Source organism: Dunckerocampus dactyliophorus, chromosome 1, assembly GCF_027744805.1.
Source record: "Dunckerocampus dactyliophorus isolate RoL2022-P2 chromosome 1, RoL_Ddac_1.1, whole genome shotgun sequence".
Lineage (NCBI taxonomy): Eukaryota > Metazoa > Chordata > Actinopteri > Syngnathiformes > Syngnathidae > Dunckerocampus > Dunckerocampus dactyliophorus.
Genome location: NC_072819.1, coordinates 34,157,450 through 34,185,363, shown reverse-complemented (window position 1 = coordinate 34,185,363; position 27,914 = coordinate 34,157,450). Strand labels below are relative to the sequence as shown.

The following is a 27,914-nucleotide window of genomic DNA, read 5'->3' as shown; positions in this document are numbered from 1 at the left end:
AATGTTTACCACTAAGAGATTTACATTCCTACTTATTATAGATACAACTTTTTTCATCTGCAATGAATGCGATTAATTATGAGTTAACGATGGACAAAATGTGATTATTCGTGATTAAATATTATAATAAATTGACAGCCCTAATTTCAATGCCTTGGACAGGGCATGAAAACATTTAATAATTCACAAAAACTTTCCTACGGTGAAGAAATTTGTTGCTGATTCAGATGACAGCCAGGATTGTGCTGATAAAGACATAATGAGAAAGGTTTCTGCCAGACAAATTGATCAACTCAAGAGAGCACCTGCTAAAAAGCCATTACAAAACAGCAAACAGATATTTAAAGCTGCTGGTGCCTCTGAAGTCCCATGAACTTCAAGGTGTCGGATCGTCCACCGATTTGCCACCACTAACCAATACTTACAAGCAGAAACGGTTGCAGTGGGCCAACAAATACATGAAGATTAATTTTCAAACAATCTTGTTTTCTGTTGTGGGCCGTGCAACCATGGGTGGTCCGGATGGATGAAGTAGAGTATGAGTAGAGTATTTAGCAAAATCAGAGGAAAATATCATTTGCATAATAATTTGCAACATAAGGTAATAGTGTTCTCTGCATGTAAAACTATAATTGTAAAACGTGTTTTGTGTTGACATTCTTGAGACTCAACCTCTGATGACATCATAAACAGACAACATACTGTAGCTGACTTCTGGTTCCAGTTGCCATTTTGTTAGCAAGCTAAGGATGCTAGGAGGACCTTTTGTGAAAAAAATACATTAAGAACACAGTTTGACTCACACAGAGTATTAATAACACATCACGACACAAAAATGTATGCAAACTGAGGCACAATTTTGGCATAAATTTTAGGCGTTAACTGAAAACACGCTAACCAGGGCGGACACTAACTGAGGTTCCACTGTATTTCAGTCTGCTGTCGAGTCGATAATATGGCTCAAGGATTAAAACCCACCTGCAATGGACCCCACACACATACATGTTTTTCAATGACTGATACTAAAAACTATGAAAATAATGATTCAAATAGAAATCCAATTTGCTGAAGCAAGAAATTTAGAGGAACAATAACAAACAGGCAGCGCATAGACTCAGTAATATTTGTCTTATTTCTGTGTCACAGATTTCAAAAAGTTCACAAAAGCTTTTTATTCTTAATATGTTCACAATTGATGTGCCCAAAGCGCCTCATTCTATTTTATATTCAGCATCTTACTGCAATAAGCCTTCGCTTTGCCCTCATTATTTTTGCCTCTCTTGTTTTTCTGCCTTTTACTTTCATCTGATTATTTCAGATGTGCCACTTTTTACGACTGTAGACTGTATGCAAACAATTCCTGTCCTGTGGAACAGCACTACATGTAACACCATTATCGATTGTTTATTTTATTCAGGCCTTCAGGAGGGGCTGCTTTGCAGATAATAGCCATATTTGCAAGGATAACTTGCGTAAAAGGCTGGCCCTCCATGCTGGCTGTGCTGATAAGGGAGGAATCGTTCTGAGCCTATGATTGGCTTGACTGTGAGGTTCAATTAAAAGTTGTCTCAGCACACATTAAAGAGCTCTGTTGGGGCAAAACAGTGACAGAATAACAGCAGGCACTGTAAGTAAGACAAATATTAACTTGGACGATGTAATTAAAGCATAAAGGAAGTGAGATAAGGAGGAAGTTTTTTCTATTGCTGATGATATTTCATAAATGAAAAATCACTGATGCTCACGAGAAGGTCGAACACCAACAAACCCTTGTTCCTGTCTTTTGGGATCCCAGAAAGCAAAGCAGCTTATTTAGCCGCTCTCTATCCCAGTTTAGCTGTAACAAAGGAGTCGTATGGCGAATCCTAAAGGCTTCTTCTTTCTTATCTTTACATATAAAAGAGGCAAGACTATCTGTCTCTGCTCAGGCCACGGCCACAAAGTTCACAATCTGCAGCTTTGAGCACATGCTCACGCCGGAGTTCTGCACTAAGAAAGCACAACATCAAACACTTTGTTCAGAGGAAAATAAGAAACACCAACAACTTTGGTTATCACAAAAATCTGCCTTTTTGTTAATAGATACTGATGAATCATTTGTATTTTTCCAAGGATATTCCATATTCCATGACTACCATGCTATTATTGAACTATTTGGTCAATCTAGCAAATACAAATATTTTGTTGTCACTTTTGCCCGGCATAGTAGTGTGTCAGAGAATGTTGCTTAATTTGTTTAAGAAAAATGCTAAAAGGAAACCTAATGACATCTAGAGCCTGGGACCCAAAGCGGGTACGCCAATTGTCATGGGGGTATGTGAATAAAAATGAAAAACAATTAGTGCCTAACATTCACAATTACGAGTGCGTATGGAGACGGGAGCAGGAAGGAGACAGAGCGTCAAGTTGTTCATTGCTCTGAGTGCATCATATGAACACTGAGTGTGTGTATATTGCTGCCGTAAAATAGATCGAGGGATGGCGTAGATTACACATGTCTAACATGTGACTGCCGAAAAATTGGCCGACCGGATGTAGACGCGTTCTGCACATCTGTAGGACCGATTGCGTTTCCAGGACAGATTGCTCAGTGACACTGAGATAGAGTTTTTCTAAGTATGGTGCATTCAGGTTCATCACGTAACTCCTCGACACAAATTGCCGCCGCATTCAGGGACACCTGGAAATCACAGTGAACACACCCAGACATGCACATGCAGTCCAAATCACGTGATATGTACAAAAACAAACACTTGTTTGCTTCATAACAGTAAGACAATGTTACAAAACGTTCTACTTATAACAGACATCAATGCTAAACAAAGACTTTCGGACAGATACAGCTTCATCATGGTTGCTTAACTTTCCCCTTCAATTTGGTATGAAATGAAGATGCAGAATTAAACCTTAGCCATCAGGAGTGGACAAAAAAGGCGAAGCTCAAATTCAAGCCATTCAAAGGGAAGGATGCCAACACCAACAGTGGAATAAAAGATATGTTGGATGATTACTTATCTATTTATCAGTGGTCAAGTCAAACTTTATTAAAATGTCACCATGCAAAATACACACTTTTGACCCGGAATTACTATAAATTGTATGAAACAATAAATTATGTTAAATATTCAAGGTACTTAAGATCAAATGTTTTCTGTTTTTTTAAGTTTGCAGGAGTGGGGGGTACATAGGGTTCACTCAAATGTCTGAAGGGGTACACCACTGTAAAAACTTTGGGAACCACTGATCAAGAGGATGCCATGTCATGTCATACCGTTCATAAGCAGATGAGCAAAATAAGTAGGCATAACAATATGTTTAACACCTCATGATTATTTCAAGGTACAGACTAACTAAAACAAATGGTTCTTTTTGGGACTTTTTCGCAAACGTCATCACCATACGAAAAACAGTGTCACGATTTAAAACCACTCTACTTCTATCGGTCCGATGGTGACCTCTGCTGGTGATACTATGGAATTGCAGTGATGTCTTTTTCAATCCCTGTAGTTCTCTGTTTTGCATCGCGTTTCCACAATGTCACAATTAGTGCTTTAATAGATTTAAAATAATAATAAGTATAAACTTCACATTTGTGACTGTGTCTTAAAGCACATGACATAAAATGATTTGTCTGAATCATGCATTTCCCTTGTTATTTTGGATACATTTAACATAGCACGTAAACGAATGAACTTAAATATATCAGCAGTGCTCACCCACATATAAACACAGCACACATTTTCCTCTGAATATCATTTATTGTTCAATCTTCAATCAGTTAGTCCTTGGACAAACGACCTGCACTCATTTCATAGTTTGTAGGATACACTTATGACCAAAGAACACATTTGACACTGCTACAGATTGACAGAACTGCCATATCAAATGTTAAAATATCTACTTACTGTCATGCTGACTTTTTTTTTTAAATCAGTGGTAATGACTTGCTGATGCTGTTACTGCTGCTAGTGTGGCTTCTGGCATAATAATGGCATCTAGAATTCCCGGTTGTTGGACGGCATTCCATACTATCGTCCCTCTATGGCAGAAAATTTGAATCAGATGAGACTGGACGTGACTGTCAGGCCCCAGTTTTAAAACAAATGGACAAATGTTTGTAGAAAAAAAAACATATGCACTGATCCTCATAGCACAATGACTTGCTTGTAACTATGCTTCTTAGTTGTGCAGTATTTGAAGAAAACAGCTATGACTGTGTAGCGATCTATATGTATCTACAACTTGTATACCCTTTTGGTTATGAGGATTAGCATAGTCATCCTGTACCTAATAGCTTTTCATGATTACGTTGATATAAAAAAAAAAAGAAAAAAATGACCTCCGCAGAGTGACACTTCTGTACATGTATGTGTTTTGTACATAGCTGTAATGGTTAGCTCTCGTATTCACATTGTCTCACTCTTGCCATATTTTATGGCAACACCTTTCAAGCTTTGGCAGTCACACTCAGTGTGGTGGTCGCAGAACCCATGGCTTCCCTTGACCAAACACTTGACTCTCAGAGAGCCATCTCACCCCGAGAGCCGCACTCCTGTGTCACCCTCAGTCTGGTGCAGCATTGTTTCTCGTATAGTCTTTGAAAGTCTTCTCGTTAGTGCTTTTGCTACTAACCAATGTTGTGCTATTTTGGAGAACCCTCCTCTTCCTCGCCTGACTGGTCTGTCAAAGGCCATTTCACAGTTAAATCCCAAGCAGCAGTCTTGTTCGAGGATGGGGTGAGAGACACTGAAGGCTCTGATCGGCCGTTCACTCCAGCCATGTGCTAGACCAGCGTTTCCTTATTTTACCATTCTTTGAAACTCAGAAGCCTTTCAAGCCTCTTCTGTTTGTGCCTCTGTTGATTATTTTAAACTGCACTTCATGCAAGACTGTCTGATGATCAGGAAACACTGCACTAGCCCAGATTGACCAGCTTTTTTATGGCATGCAGCTAATACGACTATTTCAGTGCTAAAACTGACTGTTTGAAGTATATATTTCTTGCAGCTGTAAGAGAAAGGATACTTTAGAGAAAGTTGAAAAGTTGCGCGACGGAAGCTTGTAGTATGACACTTGTGACCCATGTACTAGTTACATTTAAACAGGAGCATCTGATGATAGCTGTATTAGCGACAAATAGCCTATGAAAGGTTGAATAGCTGGCTGGGGTAAATGCCGGCTGTTGCCCCTCAGGACCCCAGGACTGTCCTCAACCTTTGACAGTTAGATCATCAACTGTCAGAGAATCTGTTGAGGTTTGAGCATCCAGAGAACTTATTCAATACATGGATGCCAAGATGCAGGTCAATGAGGAAAGAAGGAAAAAGTATCCTGCATTTACTGAAGTGATTTACAAGGTTTTCATGTGAACAGGCATTTTGTTTAAGAAGTACTCTGTGGAGGATACTTTTTCCGTGACTTGTTCTCTGCCTCCTCAGCATTGCTGTTCCTCTCTCTGTCCTCCTGTGCTCTTCCTCTTCCCTCACAGGCTGTTCTTGTCCGGTAACTCAGCCTCTGGACTCCGGGGAAAGTAGACGGTGGCCTTATGCTCCTCGTAGCGGTCGATGTGCTTGAGGTGGACCACCATGTGTAGGGCGTAGGCTAAGACCAGGAGCAGGATCAGAGATGTCACCAAGCCCATGAGGATGGCCGGCGTCAGGAAAGTGGCACAGTCGCTAGCCGATGCGAATTTGTCCGACTGCACGTTGAATGCTTGAATCTAAAAGAGACGGCGGAGAGATGGCGGAAAGATGAGATTAGACTGGACTAAAGAGGACAAGTGGCTCTTACTAGGCTTAGCACACACAGGTTGAGACGACAGAGCAGATGGCCAAGTACACTGAGTACAGACAGACCAACAGACTGCCAAACATACGGTATAACAGACTGATGGCCAAACAGGCCCATCACGAAAGGAAATGGCTGGCAACATACACATGCACACTGGTGAGAAGCAGAAAGAAAACGGTAGCAGTGAGAATGATTGATGTGCAGGTTGATCACGATATGTCACTACCTCAGATACCAGCAAGGCCTATTCTTACAATTCATTTTTCATGCATTGGTTTGGGAACACAAGAGTAATGCTACAGTTCAAGAACACCATGCTGAAATAAGTTTATTTTCCTTCCATCCGTTATTGGCGTGTGAACTACGAAGTTATGCATTGCCATCATAATATTTCTTACTAACTGTGACAAGTGAGAATTCATATTCATTAGGGTGTGTTCTTAAAATTGTAAAATTGCAGTTTGTAAGTATTTTATCATGATTAATTGGACAAAAAATGTCAACTAAGTCATAGTACACGATATGACTTCCGCTAAGTAATAAGGTGGCACAAAAGACTTCTTCTGTGTTTGTCTATATGTGCCCTGCGATTGGCTGGCGACCAGTCCAGGGTGTACAGCTTTGTTAGGCTCCAGCATACCCCCGCAACCCTAATGAGGGTAAGCAGCATGGAGAATGGATGGAAATAGCTGGTCTGTTGTTGGTTTGGTTTTTCGAAACATATTCCTCAACACAAGAATCGGGAGCAGTAACTGTGATTATGGCTTGTTTCGCCAACCAGTATATTCATTTGTAGAAAAATAAGTGATACTGTATCACCCATGAATAGTACTGTAGACATTAGTGGAGCAACGCATGCATTCCCCTGATGAGTGTGTACCTGGAAATCGGTGAAGGTGATGTGCCAGTTGGCAGATGTGTCTGTGTGGGAGCTGGGCACCAGCAGTGTGTCATATTTGTGCAGACTGCTGACGTGCTGGCAGTGGTAGGACGATGTGGCAGGAGCATAGACCTCGCTGGCGTTGAACGTGGCCTCCTGGGTCCAGTTGTAGTGGATGTGTACGCTGTCCAGGGTGAACCAGTTTTGACCCGCTGCCTCATAGAAGGTGTTTGACATCTGAAGCCTGGTGGAGGGGTCACACACACACACACACACACACACACACACACACACACAATTGGTCATTTTTAGAAAGTTTGTACATTTTGGATCACATGTAATTTACAATGGTTTTTAATATTTTGTGCAATGAGTGCAATGATCTTTAGCTTTTTTTTAACTCTCCCTTCCACATCTACTATAAGTATCGACTCAGGTTAAAAACCTTTCATTCCACAGCATAACAAAATCACGTAACAAAAAAGTGAACTGTTGAAAACTATTGAAGCAAGAATAGAAAAGGTACCTGATTACTAGACCTCGCAAGTCCTCCACATCACCAAACTTTAATGAAAGCCTGTACAGTAAACAGCAAACACATTTTTAAAAAGAAGCAACTTGCCAAGGACAGTTAAATTGTGCAAGAGTACCTAATGTAGCCATTTCTTTGTCTCGCATTAAAGTGAGTTTTAAACCAATGTTGTTACCACAGCAGATAAAGTAAAGTGGCCCTGTGTTTGCAAATATATTTGCAAATACAGCAATATGACCTAGCGAGTTGTGGTGACTTACGTGGCCTTCTCCTTGGTGCAGATGGATCCTTTGGTGTCCACAGGGGAGTTGGGATTGAACACTCGCTCAGTCAGATCAATGAAGGTGTGGTTCCTGTAGCGGATTGCCAGGCGCTTTGCCTTGAACAGAATGCACGTCTTTCCATTGTAGGACACACTCAGGGGCCCGTAAGGGCCCATCAGCGACTGGAGCAATTTCCTCTTACTGTGAGACAGTCCTGCATGGTGCCACCTGAAAGGCTGGGAGGAAGCATAGAAGAATTATTTAGCATGGGAATGGACGTAGAGACGTAGCCTGTGGGGGTCTCCAGAGGAAGCACTGACCTTGTTTGCGTCATGTTTTAATGCAAATGTACTGGGGGTACACGAGACGAGATTTGACGTTTGGAAAAAAGCTGAGAAAAACAGTGAGCTGTATTATCTTTATTATTTTTATTGTCATATATTATCACAGCAGTGGTTTATTCGGTTTCAAAAAATGTTGACAATATCTTCTTTGTCAATTTGTAGAACATTAAACATTTCAAAACACACCTGCATTGTTGTGTGACTCAGTTAAATAAAAAAGTTAGTTTGTCCTGTCATATTTTTTTCATGTTAAAATCTCATCTCATCTCATTCTCACGGACTCAATCTCATGCATCGCCTCGTCTCGTGAGATAGGTTTCTCGTGACACCCCTAAAATGTACAGACTGAAGTTCACATTTCATGCAAATGTCACTTGATTTAGGAATCTTGCATATAATAAATAATAGCTTAGCCTTTAGTGACATGACTTGCTGTTTAAATAGCTCACCTTCCCTTGTTTGTTTACAAATACGGTGGACCTAAATGTACAAAACGGGTGAACTATTGGTAAAGCGTTCCTTCATAACAGTTTAACTCGCGATGATGAGCTATGAGTTTACGTTATCGTGACCACGTTTCAACTGCCACTATCACATATAACCACACATTGTGTAACGTGACCTGGTTGTTATTTTGAATGGATTAATATTGAGGCAAATAAACATTATCATACTCAATTTCAACTGTGATGACCAATCTAGCAGTTGTGCTATAATCTGTCATATTTACATCTTTATTGTCTGCAGATTTAAAAAAAAGTAGATTTCCTGTTCGAATGATTAAAAAAAAAAAAACCTGCTCAAGGCCTCGAGTTGTAAAACATGAAATTCCGCTTTTATTGTGCCTCTTAAAATGTTGCTCACTATGAAGATGATAATGTAATCCAATGAACGTGCTGCCACGCTACCCTGTGTCCTCTAGAGGGCGACAGTAACTACAATCCTTATTTACTGTGGTATTCAAAATATGATGACCTGATCATAGATTATTGGCAAGGGTCTGTCACATTTATTCTCTGCTGATACAAAGGGTGTCTTACTAAGACATTTAGCTGTGGATGGATGTGAATGGTGTCAGCTGGTGCAGCTGTGAGAGAGTACATTGTTAAACCTCACACCCTGACTCCTTAAGAGTCGTGCTGGACATCTAGTTGACACCCATCACGCTATGACACCTTGTAATGAGATATTTGGAGGAGTGTATCATAATAGAACTAACAGTAGCCTCGTCAAAATCCGCAAGTTCATAGAGCACAAGTTGAATTTAAACTAGCCCTTTGATAGCGCTTAAAAGTCATGAAACTATTTTCTAGGATGTTTGATTGATTGATTGATTTGAACATTTCATTTCACTTTAGTATACATCACATATCACAATTCATAATTCCACATGTTCAAAAGGAGTAGGAGGCAGAGGCAGAGCTTATTCAATCCTACCCCCTCTTTGTTTCCCATCAATTGCTAATACATTTGTTCAGTTCCCATTCAACATGTTCCGTATGCCAGCTCTAAATAACACAAGACAATTCTAAAGAAATATAACAATGTATTACAATGACGTTTCCGTTTGTAAATCTGTATGGACAAATTGCTGCAAATTGCATAAAGTGTAAGTGTCTTATGGCTCAGCATAGTATTTCCCAGTGGTTCAGGATTCTTCTTTTTTATATTTTGTAAAAATCAACTGCTTGTACTGTGTTTTAAAATGGCTCATTTTAGTGCATTGTTTGAGTTCTTTACTCAATCCGTTCCATAATTTGATCCCACATACTGATATGCTGAAGGTTTTTAGCGTTGTGTGGGCGTATAGGTATTTTATGTTTAATTTTTCCCTAAGGTCATATTTCTCTTCACCTGATGAGAAAATGTGAATTGTGTTTTGGGGTAACAGGTTATTTTTTTTGCTTTATGCATAATTTTAGCTGTTTGAAGGTTTACCAGGTCAACAAATTTTAATAGTTGTGATTTTGGGAATAAAGGGTTCGTATGTTCTCTATAAGCGGTTTTATGGAATATCCTAACTGATCTTTTTTGTAGTACAGTTAGTGAGTGAAGTCTGCTTTTATCGTTGTTACCCCATATCTCCGCACAGTAAGTTAGATGTGGTAAGACTAGACAACAATAGAGAGTATTGAGTGATTTTTGGTCCGGTACGAATTTTGCTTTATTCAGTATTGAGGTATTTCTTGCCACTTTATATTGTATATTTTTAATGTGGGATTTCCAACTCATTTTGTTGTCTATTATAACACCTAAAAATGTATTTTCATTCACTCTGTCAATGTCCACGCCATCTATTTGTATTTGCATGTAAGTATCACTTCTGCTATGACCAAATAGCATTATTTTAGTTTTGCTTAGGTTCAGGGATAATCTGTTTTTATCAAACCATCTTTTTAGCATAGTCACTTCATCTGTGATTTTTCTTATTATCTCTTGTGTGCCTTCTCCAGAACAGAATGCTGTAGTGTCATCTGCAAATAATACTAGCTTTAGGTCATTAGCGGCTTTACAGGCATCGTTTATGTATAAGTTGAACAGTTTTGGCCCCAGAACTGAACCCTGGGGTACGCCACATGATATATTTAAGCTTGCGGATGTATTTTCACCTAGCTTCAAATAATGCTTCCTGTTTGCTACGTAGCTTTTTAACCAGTTCAAGACTAACCCTCTGATTCCACACATTTCTAGTTTGTTAATTAAGATATTGTGATTCATTTTTTCAAATGCTTTTGTTAAATCCATAAATACTGCAGCTGCGCACGATGTGCGCTCCATAGCGTTGGTCATTTCCTCAGTTATTTCAATTACTGCCATGGAAGTTGAAATTTTATCTCTGTATCCCTATTGGCTGTCTGTGATTAAATCTTTCTTATTTATAAATTTGAGGGTAATCTGTTTTCTTGGTTCCATTCCTAATAATACTGTTTAAGATGCCCCATGTTGCTCTAATGTTATTTTTTTATTCTTGTCTAATATATTACTATAACATATTAACATCATATAATTACTATATTTTCTCTTACATACCCTTCAAATATTTGACTTGGGCTGTCAAAAACAACATCACAACATGTTTAATATGCGCGTTCCTGTGGTTTAAATAAACAGAAACACAAGGAAAATGAATAAGTGGATAAGTGTGCTCGTAAATCCCAGAAAATACACTCAAATGTGAATTCAACGTGTCTTTGAGCGCACCCCTCATTGCTCATAATAATATGGCTATAGTGTGAATCAAATGTTCTGCTACTCTTAAAGAGACTAATGTTAGGCAAATAGATTTTCATATGGCCGCACGGTGGTCTAGTGGTTAGCATGTTGGCCAACACAGTAACAGCTTGGAGATCGGGAAGACCTGGGTTCCTTGGGCATTTCTGTGTGGAGTTTGCATGTGCGCGTGGGTTTTCTCCGGGCACCCCGGCTTCCTCCCACATTCCAAAAACATGCAGGTGAGGTTAATTGGCGACTCTAAATTGTCCATAGGTATGACTGTGAGTGTGAATGGTTGTTTGTCTATATGTGCCCTGCGATTGGCTGGCGACCAGTCCAGGGTGTACCCCGCCCGAAGTCAGCTGGGATAGGCTCCAGCACACCCCCGCGACCCTAATGAGGATAAGCGGTATAGAAAATGGATGGAAATATAACATATATAAATACAGTCAAACTTGTCGATAGCGGCCACTAGAGGGAGTCTGCAAAAGTGGCCGCTATAGACAGGTGGCCTCTATAGACAGGTTGGCGTCCAGTTTGAATGTTGAGCAGTAGAGGGAAAAAAAGGAAAAAAAAGGGAAAAAAATAATAATAATAATGTTGACCAGTAGAGGGCACTGCGGACTGCTGATAAAAGTTGTACAGCACTACTAGGCTTGTTATTATCATGGTTCATGGTTTTAATCCTGAACATGCATGAGTCAAACAGTAGCACATCACATAGTACAATTCACAATTTTGCATGTCCAAAAAGGAGTAGGAAAAAGCAAAGCTTATTTAATCATACCCCTGATCAGTTTCACATCAGTTGCAATACATTTATTCACCTCTTGTTCTTCCAAGTGTACTTTGTAGGTTTACATGACAATGTAGTGCAATCATAGCCAAGGTTTTTACTTACTAAAAGGAAGCTAGAGGCTTAATAATAACTGATAACTGATAAAATACTTCAGTTAAGTACAACCGAACTCAGTTTTGCTCCCGCTGCCGCATGCATGCTAGCGTATGTTTTTTTTTTTTATTGTAGCGTCGCTGGGAGCACGTCCTGTTCCCAGCCTACTCTCAAAAGAAGACGGCTTTTTTATGTGAAGCAACTGACAGTTTGTGTGGATCTTGTGAATGATTGTGACTGAGCTAGGACTCAGTAATTAAAGTCTACACACGACGCCTACATTGATTGAAAAACAAAACTTTTTCGTGCATGAAGCTTCTACTTGAGTTGGTAATTTGGCTGCTATATGCAGTCAGATATTGACCAAGGGAGACAAAATGGGTGGCTGCTGGCTGCGTTGGGCAGTTGACTGCTATACACAGGGTCTATAACATGTACATTTGCTGGGGGGGATTTTTCAGTGGCTGCTATAGGCAGGTGGCCCTTCTATAAAGGTGGCTGCTAAGACAGGTTTGACTGTACATATAATCATGTCCTATCATTTATCTTTCTGTTCATAAAATATTTCAGAAAGTTGCAAATTGTGACAAATTATGATAAATACGATTCATTTGAAAACTGTGATTCATCTGATTAAAATTGTGAATAAATTGACAGCCCGAGTGGAAGCACTTTGAATAATCGATGTGTATTTTAAAGTTATAGTGGTATTTATTTTCAACAGGTCATTTGGATACTTTGGACATTCAATGTGTGTGTGTGTTTTCAAAGTTATAGCTACCCCTGTAGGAGTCATGAACAGATGTGACCTTATGTACAGTGTACTGTGGGAACATACTGTATGGGATGAGCTGTGTTGATTCGGCATACCTCCTCCATCTTTTTAATCTGTTTGCTCTGAGGCTGCATCACACTGGAAGGCATTTGTGCTAATCCAGCACTGTTTTACAAGACATGTAAAGTGAGTGACTTTTTTGTTTGCGCGCAACATAGTTTATTAATAACTAGGTGACTATATTGGGGTTGCTTTGTACGCAGAATAGTGACATCGATGGTCATGCATAGCCACCACTGTGACTGGACTGTTTCAAGACAACCAGAAAACTGCATGGAATCCTTTAATCTATATGAGACAGATGAAAGCATGTCTGGCAGCATCAGTAGATACAACATATGGTCCCACAGACCCATCATTTAGAATGGCACTGTGTGTGCATGTTTGTGTGCGTGTGTGTGTGTGCATGCATGCGTGGGATGCAAAGATGTTTTCCTCTGGTGAATGTGACACCAGGAATATTCTCACATCCAAGGTCACGCACAGTGGCAGAGTGATGTGTTTGGTTTGCATGCGCCCAAGTGGATGCACAAGTGCGATGGTGCAGATGAAGACATGATGGCGGAGAGAGCGAGAGAGTGTGAGGCAGAAGTGGCGCGCATGCATACCTGCAGTATTCTCCTGAGTGGGTTTTCATCTTCAGGCGTCAAAATGACCTCTTCACTTTCTAAGCCATACTCGCCGTCCTGACCTGAAAACACAGAGAAAGATTATATCAGCATACGCGTTAAGGTGGTCCTAATGATGCTGTACAGACTGCAGCATAATAATAAACGTCCAGGCATTTTCAGAGATATACTCATAAATGAATGCTACAGGCACACACACAGATGCACAAATAGATTCTGTCTACACCTCTGTGACGAGGCTCCTCCTTATTTCAAGATGTTTTGCGTCATCACAGTGACTCATCAACCGTTTTGTTGCAGTTAAGCCATTGTTCAGTATTTACAAACATCCACATTTGGTTGCATCATAAGTGCGCCTAAATCAAACAAGGTTTATGTGCCTTTCTGACATACCACCTATACATAGCCACACGCTCATGCCAAATTCAGCTTGCATAAATAACACAGACAACCCACTGTTTGCACTGCAGTGATGTGGGTTAGGAACAAAATGCATTTGTCAGGACCATCTATCCACACGTCAGCATTGCCATGGCAGGCTTGATTGAATCAGGCCTTCCATCACGCCACGTTTGTCACTTACTTGATGTGACTCTTGTCGCTTGTTTGGGGTTCTCTTTGCTGTGGAGAAAAGAGAAGACAATATAAGGGGTTATGAGGACAGCAAAGGACATGATGAATCATTCATTCAAATTAAAGCTCCATAATGTTTTTAGTTAATTTTCAGCATTCTACCCTTGAATTTGCGCAGGAATGAAGCTGAGGAAATTGAAAAAGCAAAAGAAATATCAACGTCTACTATGCAGTCAAGTCTTAATATGAGTTAATATGAGTATAGGGGAGTAATTTGGGTGTCATTGGTCATGATCTCGTTCACATACACACTGTAAACATCTTTAACTGCATTCGCTTGCTTGCATCCGCTAAATATGTTTGTTACATTGGGAATACATATGACACACATTTGTGACCTTAAAGGTACAAAAACCCACATTGCTCTCCCTGGCAATGGAGATGAAGGTGGGTGAGTACGTAGGTGACTGGTAGACATTGACCAGAAACTGAAAAATTTTGCAAAGGGCGTCTTAATCTTAGGGTATCCTCCAGATCATGCAAGGAAGGACAGCATAACCTCAAGGCATATACTGTATGTACGTATATATGTCTGTAGGTCATGCCTCCTTACTGCAGAGAGACACCGTCATTGTCTGGTCTACATCACAAGCAACCCATCCTCCCAACACACAAAAACAGATGAACATAGAATACAGAGAAACATAACAGAGAAAAGTCACACATAATTCAATAGAGATTATGTACACCGTAAAGCACCGTGTATAAACCGCACCCGTGTATAAACCGTACCCCCATTTTCAGGCTCACGGCGAGGAAAAAAAAAATTTTAGTTCATAAATGCTTGCCAACTCTTTCATCTCAAATCAACATGCGTAAAGGTACTAAGCAATTTCAAAAAGAAGAAAGGAGAAATCTGAACTTCGGCATCTAGATCTTTAATATTATGGCTAAGCATAGATTAATAATAATAATAATAATAATAATAACAATAATAATAATAATAATAATAATAATAATAATAATAATATAATAATAAAAATCAAAATAAAGAAATTTACAATTTTCAGAGATGTTTTGATATCTTATCTTTCACTGCTTCTCTTTTTCTCTATTATTATTTTATTGCATTGCTTCAGTGTGAATTTGAATAAACTCCAGCGTTGTATTGTATTTTACATTTGCAATGTTTTAATGGAAGCTTAGGTTAGCTTCAGTGTATATAGACATCATTTCACTGTGTGAAAATACAGACAGCCGTCAGACACGTTAGTTGCATACACAAGCATTTTCAGCAACTGTACAGCAGAGAGCGCTAAAGCCAAAGCAACTGTCTGACCCACAGACAGCTATTCTAAAATGGACTTCTTGTCAATTTCTGCGTCTGGTCACAGACCTGTCATCGTGTATAAACCGCACCCCGATTTTTTGCTTCTTACCAGTGGAAAAAAATTGCGTTTTATACACGGTGCTTTACGGTATACCTTACTCATATCACGCAGTCATAAAACAGGCTTTGATTCATTTGGAACACTCAAAATATAATCTGGCCTTTTGGAATGATTCAGTAGTATAATAAGGTGTCTGTATAGGATGCGGTAAAGGTAATATGCATAAAACTCATTTACCTTTTAACAAAGCCAGTATGGCTTGACTACTGTACACTGAAGGACTCCAGTCTCTAGTCGTCTGCTAATCAGTGATGTGGTTCTCACCTATACCTGTATATTGCTGCAGGGGCACAGTGAACATGAACATCCTTCACTTGTGCGTCCCAGCAGCTGCTTCACACTCACGCTAACTCAGTCCTGCGCTGCCTTGGATTTAGTGAAGCTAATCCTGATCTTTTAACCGTCCAATCAAAGACGTCATACAGCAGCAATAGGTTTACCAGGCCGCGCTGGAGGGGCGTCCCGTTCTACTCATTGGGATGCTTTGGCCTGACTCTGTGGTCTGTGCTGGCCTGTTGGTGATCATCTGGGTCGACTCGCTAATCCCCACACAACAGCCAGTTATAATAGGCTTGTTAAAGGTAAACCTAAGACCCATGGCAGGTCGCATGACGGCTACAGTCCGCCATCTGTGTCACATTTCTAATGTATTTTTCCACTTACAAATGTTGTATGGCACCCAGTGATCGCATCATGTGAAACATTAGATTAGCACACATGCTGTGTGCTGAAACAAGACTTCCTGGAATCCATACATGGGGGAGTGAGGATGACCTAAATATTCATGCTAAGTTCAAGCACTCAAAAGTTGTTCATTCGGTCATCTGCTGCTTTCAAAGAAGATTTTTCGGAATTCCTCCAAAAATCGGGATTGCTGCTTTTTTTCTCAAGCATTTATTTAAGAGTAATTTTATGATGCTTTTGATGCCACTGTGCTTCTTTTTTGTATTTGTCTTTCATTTCCCAGTAAAGCTGAATGTGTTAAACAGTTGGTCTGGACTTTGGCCACATTCATGGAGAAGAAACTCTTTTGACGTCAGTGAAATGTTCAATCCATTTTTTTTAGGTTGTTGCTGCCCAAAAGCTTTATTCCAGGCTCATATATCCAAGTGCTGTGCTCAATAGCTCAGAATCAACCTCATGACATGGCACTTCCACATCATGTAGAACAACAGTACAACATATATATATGTATATATATATATATATATACATATATATATAAGAACAGCTGGGATAGGCTCCAGCATGCCCCCGCGACCCTAATGAGGAGAAGCGGTATAGAAAATGGATGGATGGATGTCTAAAAAGTTGCAAATGTGGGATCGGGCCCCCTTAAATATACAGTACACTCCTGATCAAAATTTTAAGAGCTAGTTGAAAAATTGCAAGAATTTGCATTTGCACTGCTGGATCTTAAGGAGGTTCTAAGCAGAGCTTAAAAATGCACAAAGAAAAAATGGGAGTGAGACAAAAGACGACTTTTTTGTTCCATAACCATCAAGAAGTTTAAAATAACTGTCTTACTGAGTCCAACTTCTGCAGCAATGGCGTGCTGAGAGAGGCATTGTTAATGCAGCTCAACAATCCGAACATGTTCAAAGAGAGACAGCTTTTTTGTCTTTGCCATCAAGAGATCATAACAGTGTAAAAAAAATGTTTTTCTTCTATTAGGATTTTGAAGCTCTACTGAGAACTTCCTTAAGATCCAACAGTGCAAAATGTAAATCCTTTTTCAACTGGTCTTACAATTTTGATTAGAAGTGTATAAATATGCTATTTCCATTTACAAGATTTTTCGTATCGAACCAGATTTTATATCAAAGCAGGTGTCCAACTTTAATTGTAGCTAAATTTAGACTTGTTAGTTCCAGTATAAACAAAGCAAATGTAGTTTGCAAAAAATGAACCAGCAGGTCCTGCCCATCTGATAGAACTGCAAACTGTGCTGCAGGTTGCCAGATATATTTATATTTAAGTGCCCGCAGTCTGGAGCAGTTATCCACCCATCTGGTGCATTTTCCACCTGGGCAATGTTGTGTAGTGTGGTGCCAGGTGGATTAGGATTAGTAGTGAACACAGGCCAGGTCCACTGAAGCCCCGCCATGCAGAGACAGAGGCCACAAGGAAGATGAAGAGATTAACCAAGTCAGAGATTAATGAAGCCCGAGTATGCAGTATCCTGGGCGGTAAAAGTACTATCTACCATTTCAACATACATTCAGTTCCCCCAAATATGTCTTAATTTGATATTCTACTACTTCCAAATCGAAACCACACCCAAGAAATAACATGGGTGGCTGATTCCATGAGAAAAAAACGTTTAAACCTAACTTTAGCCCATATGCCTTGCCTGGGACAGGTGCTGGACCAAACCGATGCTACAACAACACGTGGGCTTCTTCTATAAATGAAATTAACCTGAAATGTCTTAAGTCGCTTGCTCCATAGTGGCTACATTTGATTCAGTATCATATCCCAGCAGTTGATTTTGTATTTGAAAGCACGTGTGGCATCCAAAAAGTTGCATTAACAAACCGGCTTAGTGTCATACAGTACTATATTGTATGTGTTTCTTTGAGCTTTGTTTGTTAACAAGATTTGTATACTACAGCAGTACTGTACATGAAAATGTGAAAATGTTGACTAATGATATAGCTTACACAGTAGATACTTGGACACTGAGAATTTTAGTAGGATTTGATTACATTTTCTATAAATATATTTGTATATATATATATATATATATATATATATATATATATATATATATATATATATATATATATATACATATTTGTCCTTTTCCCGTCAGGTGTCACCACAGCAAGTTAATCACATGATTGGTTTTGGTCTTAGTTTTTACGTTGGAGACCCTTCCTGACACAACCCTCCCATTTGTCTGGACTTGGAACGAGCACTGGACATCTCCAATGGCTGGGTGTTGGGGTCCTGGCTGGAAAACGAATCCTCACCGTCTCCACGAAAGGCAGCAGCATGTATCAGCGTGTACCATTACACCAGGGCCGCATTTTAGGGGTAGTTGAGTTACATTATTAATGCTTTCTATGAAACCTAATGAAAGTATAGCCAAATATAGTGGTTTATTGGCAAAATAAAACATTTACAGCACAGCATGTCCAACTTATCTCTTGGGAACTTGCCATTCTTTGGGACTGTGCAGAGATTAGATGTGCATAAAAACAGCTGCTTTATTGGTTTGAATGTATTATACTGATGAACTTAACATACTACACAGTATTTGCGTCCTTGTATGATATGATGATTTCATAAAGCATACTCTGCGAGTCCATGCCTTGAAACCTCAGCTGCAACTCATTTGTTCATTTTCTACTGCTCGCAGGGCTCAATCGCAGGGCACGTATAGACAAACAACCATTCACACTCGCATTCACACCGATAGATAATTTAGACTCTCCAATTATTTATTTGTGAAGCTGGAGAAAATCTACACTCGAGTGCACACAAATGCCACAGTCTGAACTAAAATTCACACTCAGAACCACTGGTTGTGAATCACAGTGCTAACCACATGGTCCACCGTGCTGCCCAGTAAAACTTCTGTCTTTGTAAAATAACTGCTGCACATGCAAGTCCATCATATACTAGTGAATAAGCGCTGCATCCTCCGCACCTACTCGGGCGTCAGCTGCCTAAAAGGGACCAGAGGAGTGTGAGTGTTCACCAAAGCCCTTTCGTTTGTTCTTGTGCCAGTTTTGCGAGGTCAGCAACCCAGGACTGTCCTGCTCTGTCATTGGCTGAGCCTGTCACATGCTGCCTGAGTGCTGAACATGCCCTTTTATATAATCAACGCCACCCCTTTGGCTCACCTCGCTCCCTCTTGATATATCCTTTAATTTTGTACACATGCAAGTGTGCAAAGAGGCACCTACACATGAGACTTTCCGACGTGCCACCTGGCATGATACAGCTATTATGATTCTGTGCCGCCAGACAGGCTACATACCTGTAAAACTACCGTTCTTTTACCGTCTGTGGTGTTTTTTTTTCTTAATTTACTATCAAGTTGTAATACAAATGCAACACAAATGCAATACAAACTTGGGTAATTTGTTATAGAAATATATTTTTTCTTTTGTGTCACACAATTTTACAACCACTTGTTGGTAGGCAGGAAGGCATTTGATGAGCACAATTGTTATTGGCCCAAATATGTATTGTAGTCCATAGTAATCATGTAAATGAATCAATTCTCCGTATTAAATATAAAATATAAAATGGAAAGCTGCATTGGATCTGGTTCTCCCACTCGCAACACTCTGACAAACAGGTAAAGGTAGTACATAAAATGTTCCTGCAACAATCACCTCTAATAATGATGTTATTATAAGGTAAAAATAATGAGTATTTATTTATTTATAAGTATTTATTTATGCAAACCCAATCTTGAAGGTGCGACCTGCATTGTTGCTCAGTGTGAGGCAATGAGGGATCACTGCAGACCTACAGTACAGTAATGTTGTAGTCTGGGAAGTGACTGTGACATCACAAGTATTCCCCCTTCTTGAACACATTAACACTATCAGGTAACGAAAAATAAATGGTGACATTGTGAAAGCTGTGAGATATAGGTTGAACACTGCCTAATGCAGCTTGTTTTGTGTTTAGCTTGTAGCGTTTGTTTGATAATCGTTCTCACTTTCAGAAAGAGTAACTTTTTGATCAAAGGTATGCTCTTTTGGTTCACTAAGATGATTAAAAACTACAGCGTTATTGAAAACAACTTGAATGTCCCTTGGTAGAGTGCAAACCTCTATCAAGGTTGAACTGTCTTAACTTGGATCATCATAGATACTCATATGCATTTTTCATTGGAAAAAGGACTGGCATAAGGAAATATTTAACAAACATGAAAAAAGTATTCATGAAGGATCTCCAGCAAAAGTTAATGCGTTCTTTCTTGGGCCCATGAACCGACATCATTGCTAATACTCTAAATAGCTGTTGGTGTCCTTGTTGCAAGAAAACACATCTTAATCCGATGCCGGGCAGTTGCAGGTCTATTAATATATTTATTAGTGAAGCTTAAGCTAAGTTGTTGTTGAACAGCTGACATTTTTGTAGACATTTGATTACTGTTTCTAATTGGACTGCAGGTCAAGCGTCGAGGTTGACTAAATTTTTTCTATGCCTTTGCGATCAAATGGCTTCGCACTGGGGTGTAGTGTGCATCATGTGATTGTTTTGGGGTACTACACTCATCACCATTTGCTCTTGGCTTGTTTTTATTAGTATGTTTGGTTTATGAATCATTACAATAATAATATATACAGTGGAACCTTGGTTTTCGAACACCCCAGTTTTTGTATGATTCAAGCTTTCGCCTTAAATTTTGGAAAAATTTTGCCCCCGGTTTTCCTACACTGTCTCAGTTATCGTACAAAATTTGCACTGGAATATATCGTTCTGTGGAATAGGGTCCCCAAACAAAGCACTCTGTGCGTTGGCGACTCGCTGTCCGTATATTTCTTATTGTGTGAGACTGCCAAATAAGCCACAACTTGGGCCAAAGCTGCAAGTGCCAGCAATTTGATAAAGGAGGTGAGAAACACTATTGAATTCAAGAAAGAACTCACTGCAAAGTACGAAGATTGTGTACACGTACGCAATTTCCTAAATAAAATAGGAGAGTAAATGAAATAAATAAGTTCCATCCTGGTGTGGAGATGCATTGTCAGTGAGACAGGAGTCAAAGATGCGTTGAATCTTCTTCTTTTGGTTTAATGGTGGATTGCAGCCATGGCTTTAAAGGTGTGCACTGAATTAAGAGTTCATTCTCCACTTAATGAGGAAACGACACGTCAGCTACATCTCAGTTTGCAAGCAGGCTCGTAACGCAGGAAGGTACAACCCCTTGGTGAACGTCTGTTACTATTGTGGGTCACCGCACTGGCAAAGACAAAAGACAAAGGAGAACTGGAACGGATTCATTGGATGTACATCCAATGATTTTTTTTTTCTTTTGGAAAAATGATGTTGGTTTATGTACAATTCAGTCTCCATGTTACTTTTTGGAACGAAAGCCGAGGTTCCACTGTATAATACTGTACAGTCGTTCCACGGTTCGAACAACGCTCCCTCTCTTCTACTGCAGTTTTTCAAAATGTCCGACATGATAGAGTGAAAAAAAACGTTTTCCTCCCATTCCGTGCGGAAGTGGTACATTTTTGGCTTCTTACTTCGTCCTTCTTCCCCTCTTCATTAGAAACACTTTTTTAAGTTTAGAGCAAGTAAATTGCAGGTTAACTACTTAGCTCGCTAGCTTGCTCTCTTATGTCCCTGCAGTGATCCGGTTGCCTGCACATTAGTGGCAATGTGGTGTAAACAAAGAATAATAGGAGTGTAAAGGTGACTATAGGAGTGTTATTTCATATCTACAGTGCTCAAACAATGGTGAAAATTATATTTACCACGTCATGAACAGGTTTTCCATGCTCTAACTACGAAAATATTCCATTTATTCATTGAATTAATATTGAATCCTACTTCACTGAAATTCAGTTATCAGGTGTGGACCAAATTAACCGCGATAAACGAGGGAGCTGTTGCTTGTTTGAACACACAGCCTTCCTTGAAAAGAGATCAATTTTTAATTGCAAATTCAAGATCTCTAATCTGTGTCCATACAGTATTAAGGTCAGTCAGTCAGTGTTTAAAACTTTAAAGATAAATTTCAGCATGTTGACCCCACAGAGTAGACCAGCAAATTAACACAATCTTAACACAGCAACACTTTGTTACCTACCAAGGAGGGCACACTAGAGAAGTCTGCATTTGTTAAACACATGTACTGTAATTTTTTTTTGTCTCTGTATTTTATATTTTTGAGGGAACTGGGGGTGCCACATTGTAACTGGGTTATGGGTGAATAAATTGTTTGTGAAATGAAATGAGTACTTTTCAATCGTACTTTCAATAGTAGTAATTACAGTCTTTCTAAATGCATTTTTAGCAGATGTAGTTTAGTACCAAATATTAAGAAAATATGTAAAAATATGAACATTATCATCGTGATACAGCATCAGTTTTGACTTTCAATATCTGCATCTAGTTGTGCATCTTCTAAATGCCTTGCTAATTTGCAGCCACACTTTTCTTTTGCAAAGTAAAGCAAAGTGTTCTAGATTTCAACAGTGATCACTAAATTGTAAATCATTTTTGCAACTTGTAAAATTCTAAATATATACTTGTGACATGCAAACATCCGCTAGTACATATCTTTTAACTGCTACTGGCCAATATATTGGTAACATTTTTACAGCCAGCATTTAAATAAATATTGCTAATTGGCTGGCACAAATCCAACTCATAACCTGAAACAGAAGCACACATCACTCAGCATAGACATAATTCATTGCCAATGAACATTTTCTCTTCATTATCTTCCTGCAGCTCTAACTCTGTCAGCAGGAGCAGCTTGTAACTCGGTGGAGCTCTGTCAGCCAATGGGGCACTATTTACATGGGTTGAGAAAAAGCCAGGCATAAAAGGCTGCTCTTCTAGGAGTGTGTCAGAGCTGAGAATGAAGCTGCAACTTTGAGAGCTGAGCTGTTATGTTATTAATGTTATGTACAAAGTTTGATTCTAGCCCGATGGGATTAGTGCCCCGCAGGAGAAACAAGTCATCATAGCTGATGGATGTGAAAATTAAAGTTTGGGTTATATAAACGGTAGATTGAGGTGCGATTAGAGCAATCCCAAAAGGCTAAACATTATTTGATCAGACATGACAGTATTAATAATAATAATGGATTAGATTTTTATAGCACTTTTCAAGGTAACCAAAGCGCCTGTAGCTTACCACCACCAGTCTGCCTTGGGGTAGTCTGACGGAAACGTGGCTGCCAATTTGCGCCTACGGCCTCTCCAACCAAACATTCATTCGCACTCATACACTAGTGTGGGCAGCACTGGACGCAAGGCGAGTGAAGTGTCTTGCCCAGGGACACAAAGACATGACTGGGTGAAGGGAGCGAGGATCGAACCAACCCTCCGGTTTCTGGACGACCTGCGCTAACTTCTGAGCAACTGCCACTCCGTTATTAGTATTCAGGCAAGGACCCATATTTGGTCTCTTAGGTGGGTGTTCAATCTCGAACGTGACAGTGGAATTGTCTTATTTCTCCCAGCCAAAGACCAAGAAAAATATTACATTTAATAGGGGTGTAACGATCCTAACGATTCCTATGATTCAACTACATTGATCTGTGTCTGGCAAGTTTCCATTACGTACGACATATATCAATAAAACATCATTTAAAAAGGTAATCAATCGAATGCACTAGGAAATAAAGCATTGGATTTAAAGGGATAGTTTGGATTTTTGGACATCAAGTTGTGTGACACCCCATCAGCAGTGTACTACACCAACAGTGACTTAACCCCCCAATTGGTCCAGTGAGTCCAGTTCTGGTCGGAGATCCGTGACGAGGAATGTAGTTTCGGCTTGTATTATGTATTACTCTTTTGAACGCATATTGTTTTGATTAGCCAAACTCTTTATTCGTTCCTCATCACGGATTTCGACCAGAACTGGACTCACGGGACCAGTTGGGGGGGCAATTCACTGTTGCTGTCATACAAGTTCATGTTAAAAAATCCAAACTATCCCTTTAAGCACGGCAGGCTTTATATCGATGTGTGTTTTTAGCACTTTTAATGATAAAGAGACGTTAAACGCTACTCAATTGAGTCTGCATGTCTGTGTCTATGTCATCGCCACGCGCCTGTCTGTGATGTCATCGTCACGCGCCATCAAACAACGAAATGTAGCATGGCGAATGGCAGAGGACAAGCTGGCGAGCGAGAAATAATACAGCCACAATTGCGGTCCAGTGTGTGGAAACACTTTGGCTTTTGTAAATAAGGAGATGTTCTAAATAAGTTGCTCTCAAGTTGTTTACTTGTTTGTTTTTATCCATAATTAATTTATACCTGATTCCTTTACAAAACAACAACAGGAATCCAGGAAACTTCACCTGCACTGTCCTGCATACAGGTATTTATTTCACAGTCACACTGGTTGAATTTTTGGCTAAAAAGTTACTCAATCAATTTAAAGTGACTGAATCGATCGTTCTAAATGAACCAATATCGTTCTTGAATTGTATCGGCAACCATGAATCATGATACAAATCGAATCGTTATTAAAATTAAACGGTACACCCCTAAAATTTAATGATAGCATAGTGTAATAAATAATTGCGGCGGCAGTAGCTCATCCGTGAGGACTTGAGACTAGACCATAGTTCAAGTAATGTTGTCGACAGCATTACTTAGTTGCAAGATACTTTGCAACTAAGTTTGAGATCTTGTATTTTCCCTTCAGGGATTATAATCCTACTGTCCTATACTAATTATAATTAGTATATTAAATAAAATGTAAAAAACGATGAAAAACATTTTCAATCATAAAGGTCCATCCATCCGTTTTCTATACCACTTGTCCTCATATAGGGTCACAGGTAAGCTGAAGCCGATCCCAGCTGATTTTGGACACCCTGGACTGCTCGTCAGCAAATCACAGAGTTTGAACAAACATCCTTTCACTCTCACATTCACACCTATGGACAATTTCTAGTCTATAATTAACCTCACATATTTTTGGAACGTGGGAGTAAACCCACGCACGCACAGCGAGAACATGCAAACTCTACACAGAGATGCCCAAACAGCAACTCAAACTCTCTCAAACAAAATATATTTATCCATTTATCCTGTTCAGGGTCACAGGAGCTGGAGTGTATCGCAGTTGACTTAAAGAGAAACTGGCACTACACTCCTGTGATTCCTGCCAGTCAATCAGTGATTTTGAATGGGCACTGAGCTGGAATTGAACCCGCAGCAGTTGCACGAAAGTCACACAGCCAACGGCAAATTAATGTGCTGTATGTTATAATTATATTATTAATTATGCATATGCTTTTTTTGTGGGTTGTAATGATGCCAGTTGTTCATCTTGGTACAAGTTACATTTGAAAGACACTGCAGCGTATTCTGGCCTTGAAGTGTTTGCGCCACAGAGGATTGTTGTGAGCCATCATGCGTGGCATAGTTTCAAGAGCCTTAGATGGCTTTGGTTCATCACTATTGGTTGTGTCTGTGGTGGCTCTGTGAGCAGGCGAGGCACAAAGCTGCCGGCTCAGTCTTGCCCCCGTAACACTGTTGTGAGTGCCTCTTACTTTGGTCAGTCAATGTGTGATCCAGATTTGACCTGCAGGACTGCAACATGCAGACTTGTCTGGCTAAATTTCCCTTCCCCAATTTCCCCCTCTCTCACTCAGTCACACTCCTCCCTCCCTCTCTCTTTCTCTCGCTCTCTCTCTCTGAATGACTGCATCAGTAAATTGACTCCAGCAGACCACCCTTGATGCATTCTCTCCTCGCTGTCCCATCCTTGTTTACCTTCTCTCCATGCCCCATACTCCTCCCTTTGTATGCCCCCACCGACTTGCAGGCCCACTGCCCCAGCCTTATTTAGCATCCTCCTTTCAGACTGACACTACTGTACAACACAAGACAACAGCCTCTGTGATCGATGAACGGCGTCTGGTGCAGTCCCCAACACAGAAGCAAACAAAGGCTCGCAGTGCAGGCTGCTCTCAACAATTTCAGCCCACACCATTTATGATACAACAAAGGTGAGAAGGGTAGGCAAAGGCTATGGGTAGGAATGCAAAGGAAAGAAGGAACCTTCCATCCCCATCACACACACACATATCACAAAGGAAGGAGGATAGCTTTACCTTCTGTCCAAGATTTCAGGCACTTCATCGTAGGTGAGTCCAGGCTGCAGCTCATCCTCAGAGAGAGCGATAGCAGGCCGGCTAAGAGCAGACAGCAAGGCGATGGAGCACAGGAGGAATGCGTGTGCAGCCATTGAGACAATGAGAGGAGACTGCCGTTGCTGGAGTGCCGCTTCATAATCTGCTCTCCTAACGGCGCCTGGCTCCCTGCTCCTGTGAGCGGCGCTTACCGTGGCCAATCACAGGCGAGCACAGACCGTCAGCGTGCGTCACAGTCCCTTCGCTGCACCCTCCTCCTCCTCCTCATCTTTTACTGCTCATCCCTCCCTCCCTCCTCACTGTGACTCTTTCACGCTGCTCACCCTCCCACATCCACTCCTGTGCTCTCCATCCACTCTGCCTCTTGCATATACACACATAGCTGCAGGCCAATCCCCACGTACAGGCAGCTCATTCTATTTAACATCCCATCATACCAGTACTGCCTCCAATGTCACACTCATGTGCACACATGTACACACATGCCGGCAGAAATTCACAAGTGAAAGCACACACACACCTGGGAAAGTCAAGGTCAGATCATGACTGAGAGAAGATATGAGGATGTTGACATGGCCACAGGAGAAAGAAGAAAAATCGAGCCACGACTGCATGACCTAGATCTCCAGTGTGCTGCCACAATAGCAGAATTAATTCACTTGATCTATGCGTTGTTGTGAGCACCACAAGAGCCCGCAGAAAATTGTCCAGTGAGGCTGCAAATATGGATGACAGCAGCAGCTGAGCAGCGGTGGGATGAGACAGGAGAATGGATTCAACCTGCACTGACCCTGGCGACAAATTTGGTGTTGTTTATTCTTCATGAGTGCTCAACGCATCACCTCATAGCTTCCATTCTCATATTCATTGTTTTGTTTCTGAGTAGAATATCCAAAGTGGTTATATAACCAAATGTTTTGACCTACTCTCGTGGTAGATTTTCTCATCGATGCATGGCAGTGAGTCACACTCACTCCGTCTGTCATTTTTCTCTCACAAAAACATTGGTTCCTCTTTTAGATCTCTCAGATATGTTATGGCGATGCACTTCACAGATATCACAGACGTCTTTCATCATACAGATCTTGTAAGTCTAGTCCATACCTGTAAATGATAGTTTAGTTCATATTTCGCAGCTCCAGTAGATTATGGTTTTTCAAAAATATATTATTATTATTATTAATAAATTATGATGTTTTGAATATTGTCTATTAGTAAAAAAATATATATGTCTTTTAAGCAAATTTTCCATACATTTTGCCCAAATTAAGCATTTTAGAGTACAAAAATGGCTAAATGAACTAAAATATAAATATAAGGCATTCAGAAGACGTATGCAAATTGTGATATGTAGTATTCTACATTGGCCACAGGGTGTCAGTAATGTTATTTTGAAACATACAAGTGGCAGACTTGATCCCTGGAACAACAGGCTTTTATTGTGGGTTTGAATTATCTCACAACAGGTACAATAATAATAACATCATAATCATAATAATAACAGGGGTTACTGTTGCGGCCGTAACCCGTTCCAAGCTAGAACTCAACTCTGAACCCCCGATGTCAGTTCCTGTCCTCCATGCATCCGGAACACATTTATTGCAAAACACATGAACACAACTTTTATTTATGTCTTAAATGGCTTATCGCTTTGATTATATCTACTATATTGGGTAATAAAAGTGT

General features: G+C 40.1%; 1 protein-coding gene across 1 annotated transcript; it reads right to left on the bottom strand.

The window, feature by feature from the left end:
- Nucleotides 1–3,221: 3,221 nt before the first annotated feature.
- On the bottom strand, nt 3,222–26,415 carry atp6ap1lb (ATPase H+ transporting accessory protein 1 like b). The gene is made up of 7 exons (XM_054794118.1): nt 26,190–26,415; nt 13,962–13,999; nt 13,358–13,440; nt 7,463–7,701; nt 7,197–7,247; nt 6,671–6,914; nt 3,222–5,719 (listed from the first exon to the last, which is right to left on the bottom strand). The coding sequence occupies exons 1-7, from the start codon at nt 26,321–26,323 to the stop codon at nt 5,483–5,485; spliced, it is 1,026 nt and encodes a 341-aa protein (XP_054650093.1). The 5' UTR covers nt 26,324–26,415; the 3' UTR covers nt 3,222–5,482.
- Nucleotides 26,416–27,914: the final 1,499 nt, after the last annotated feature.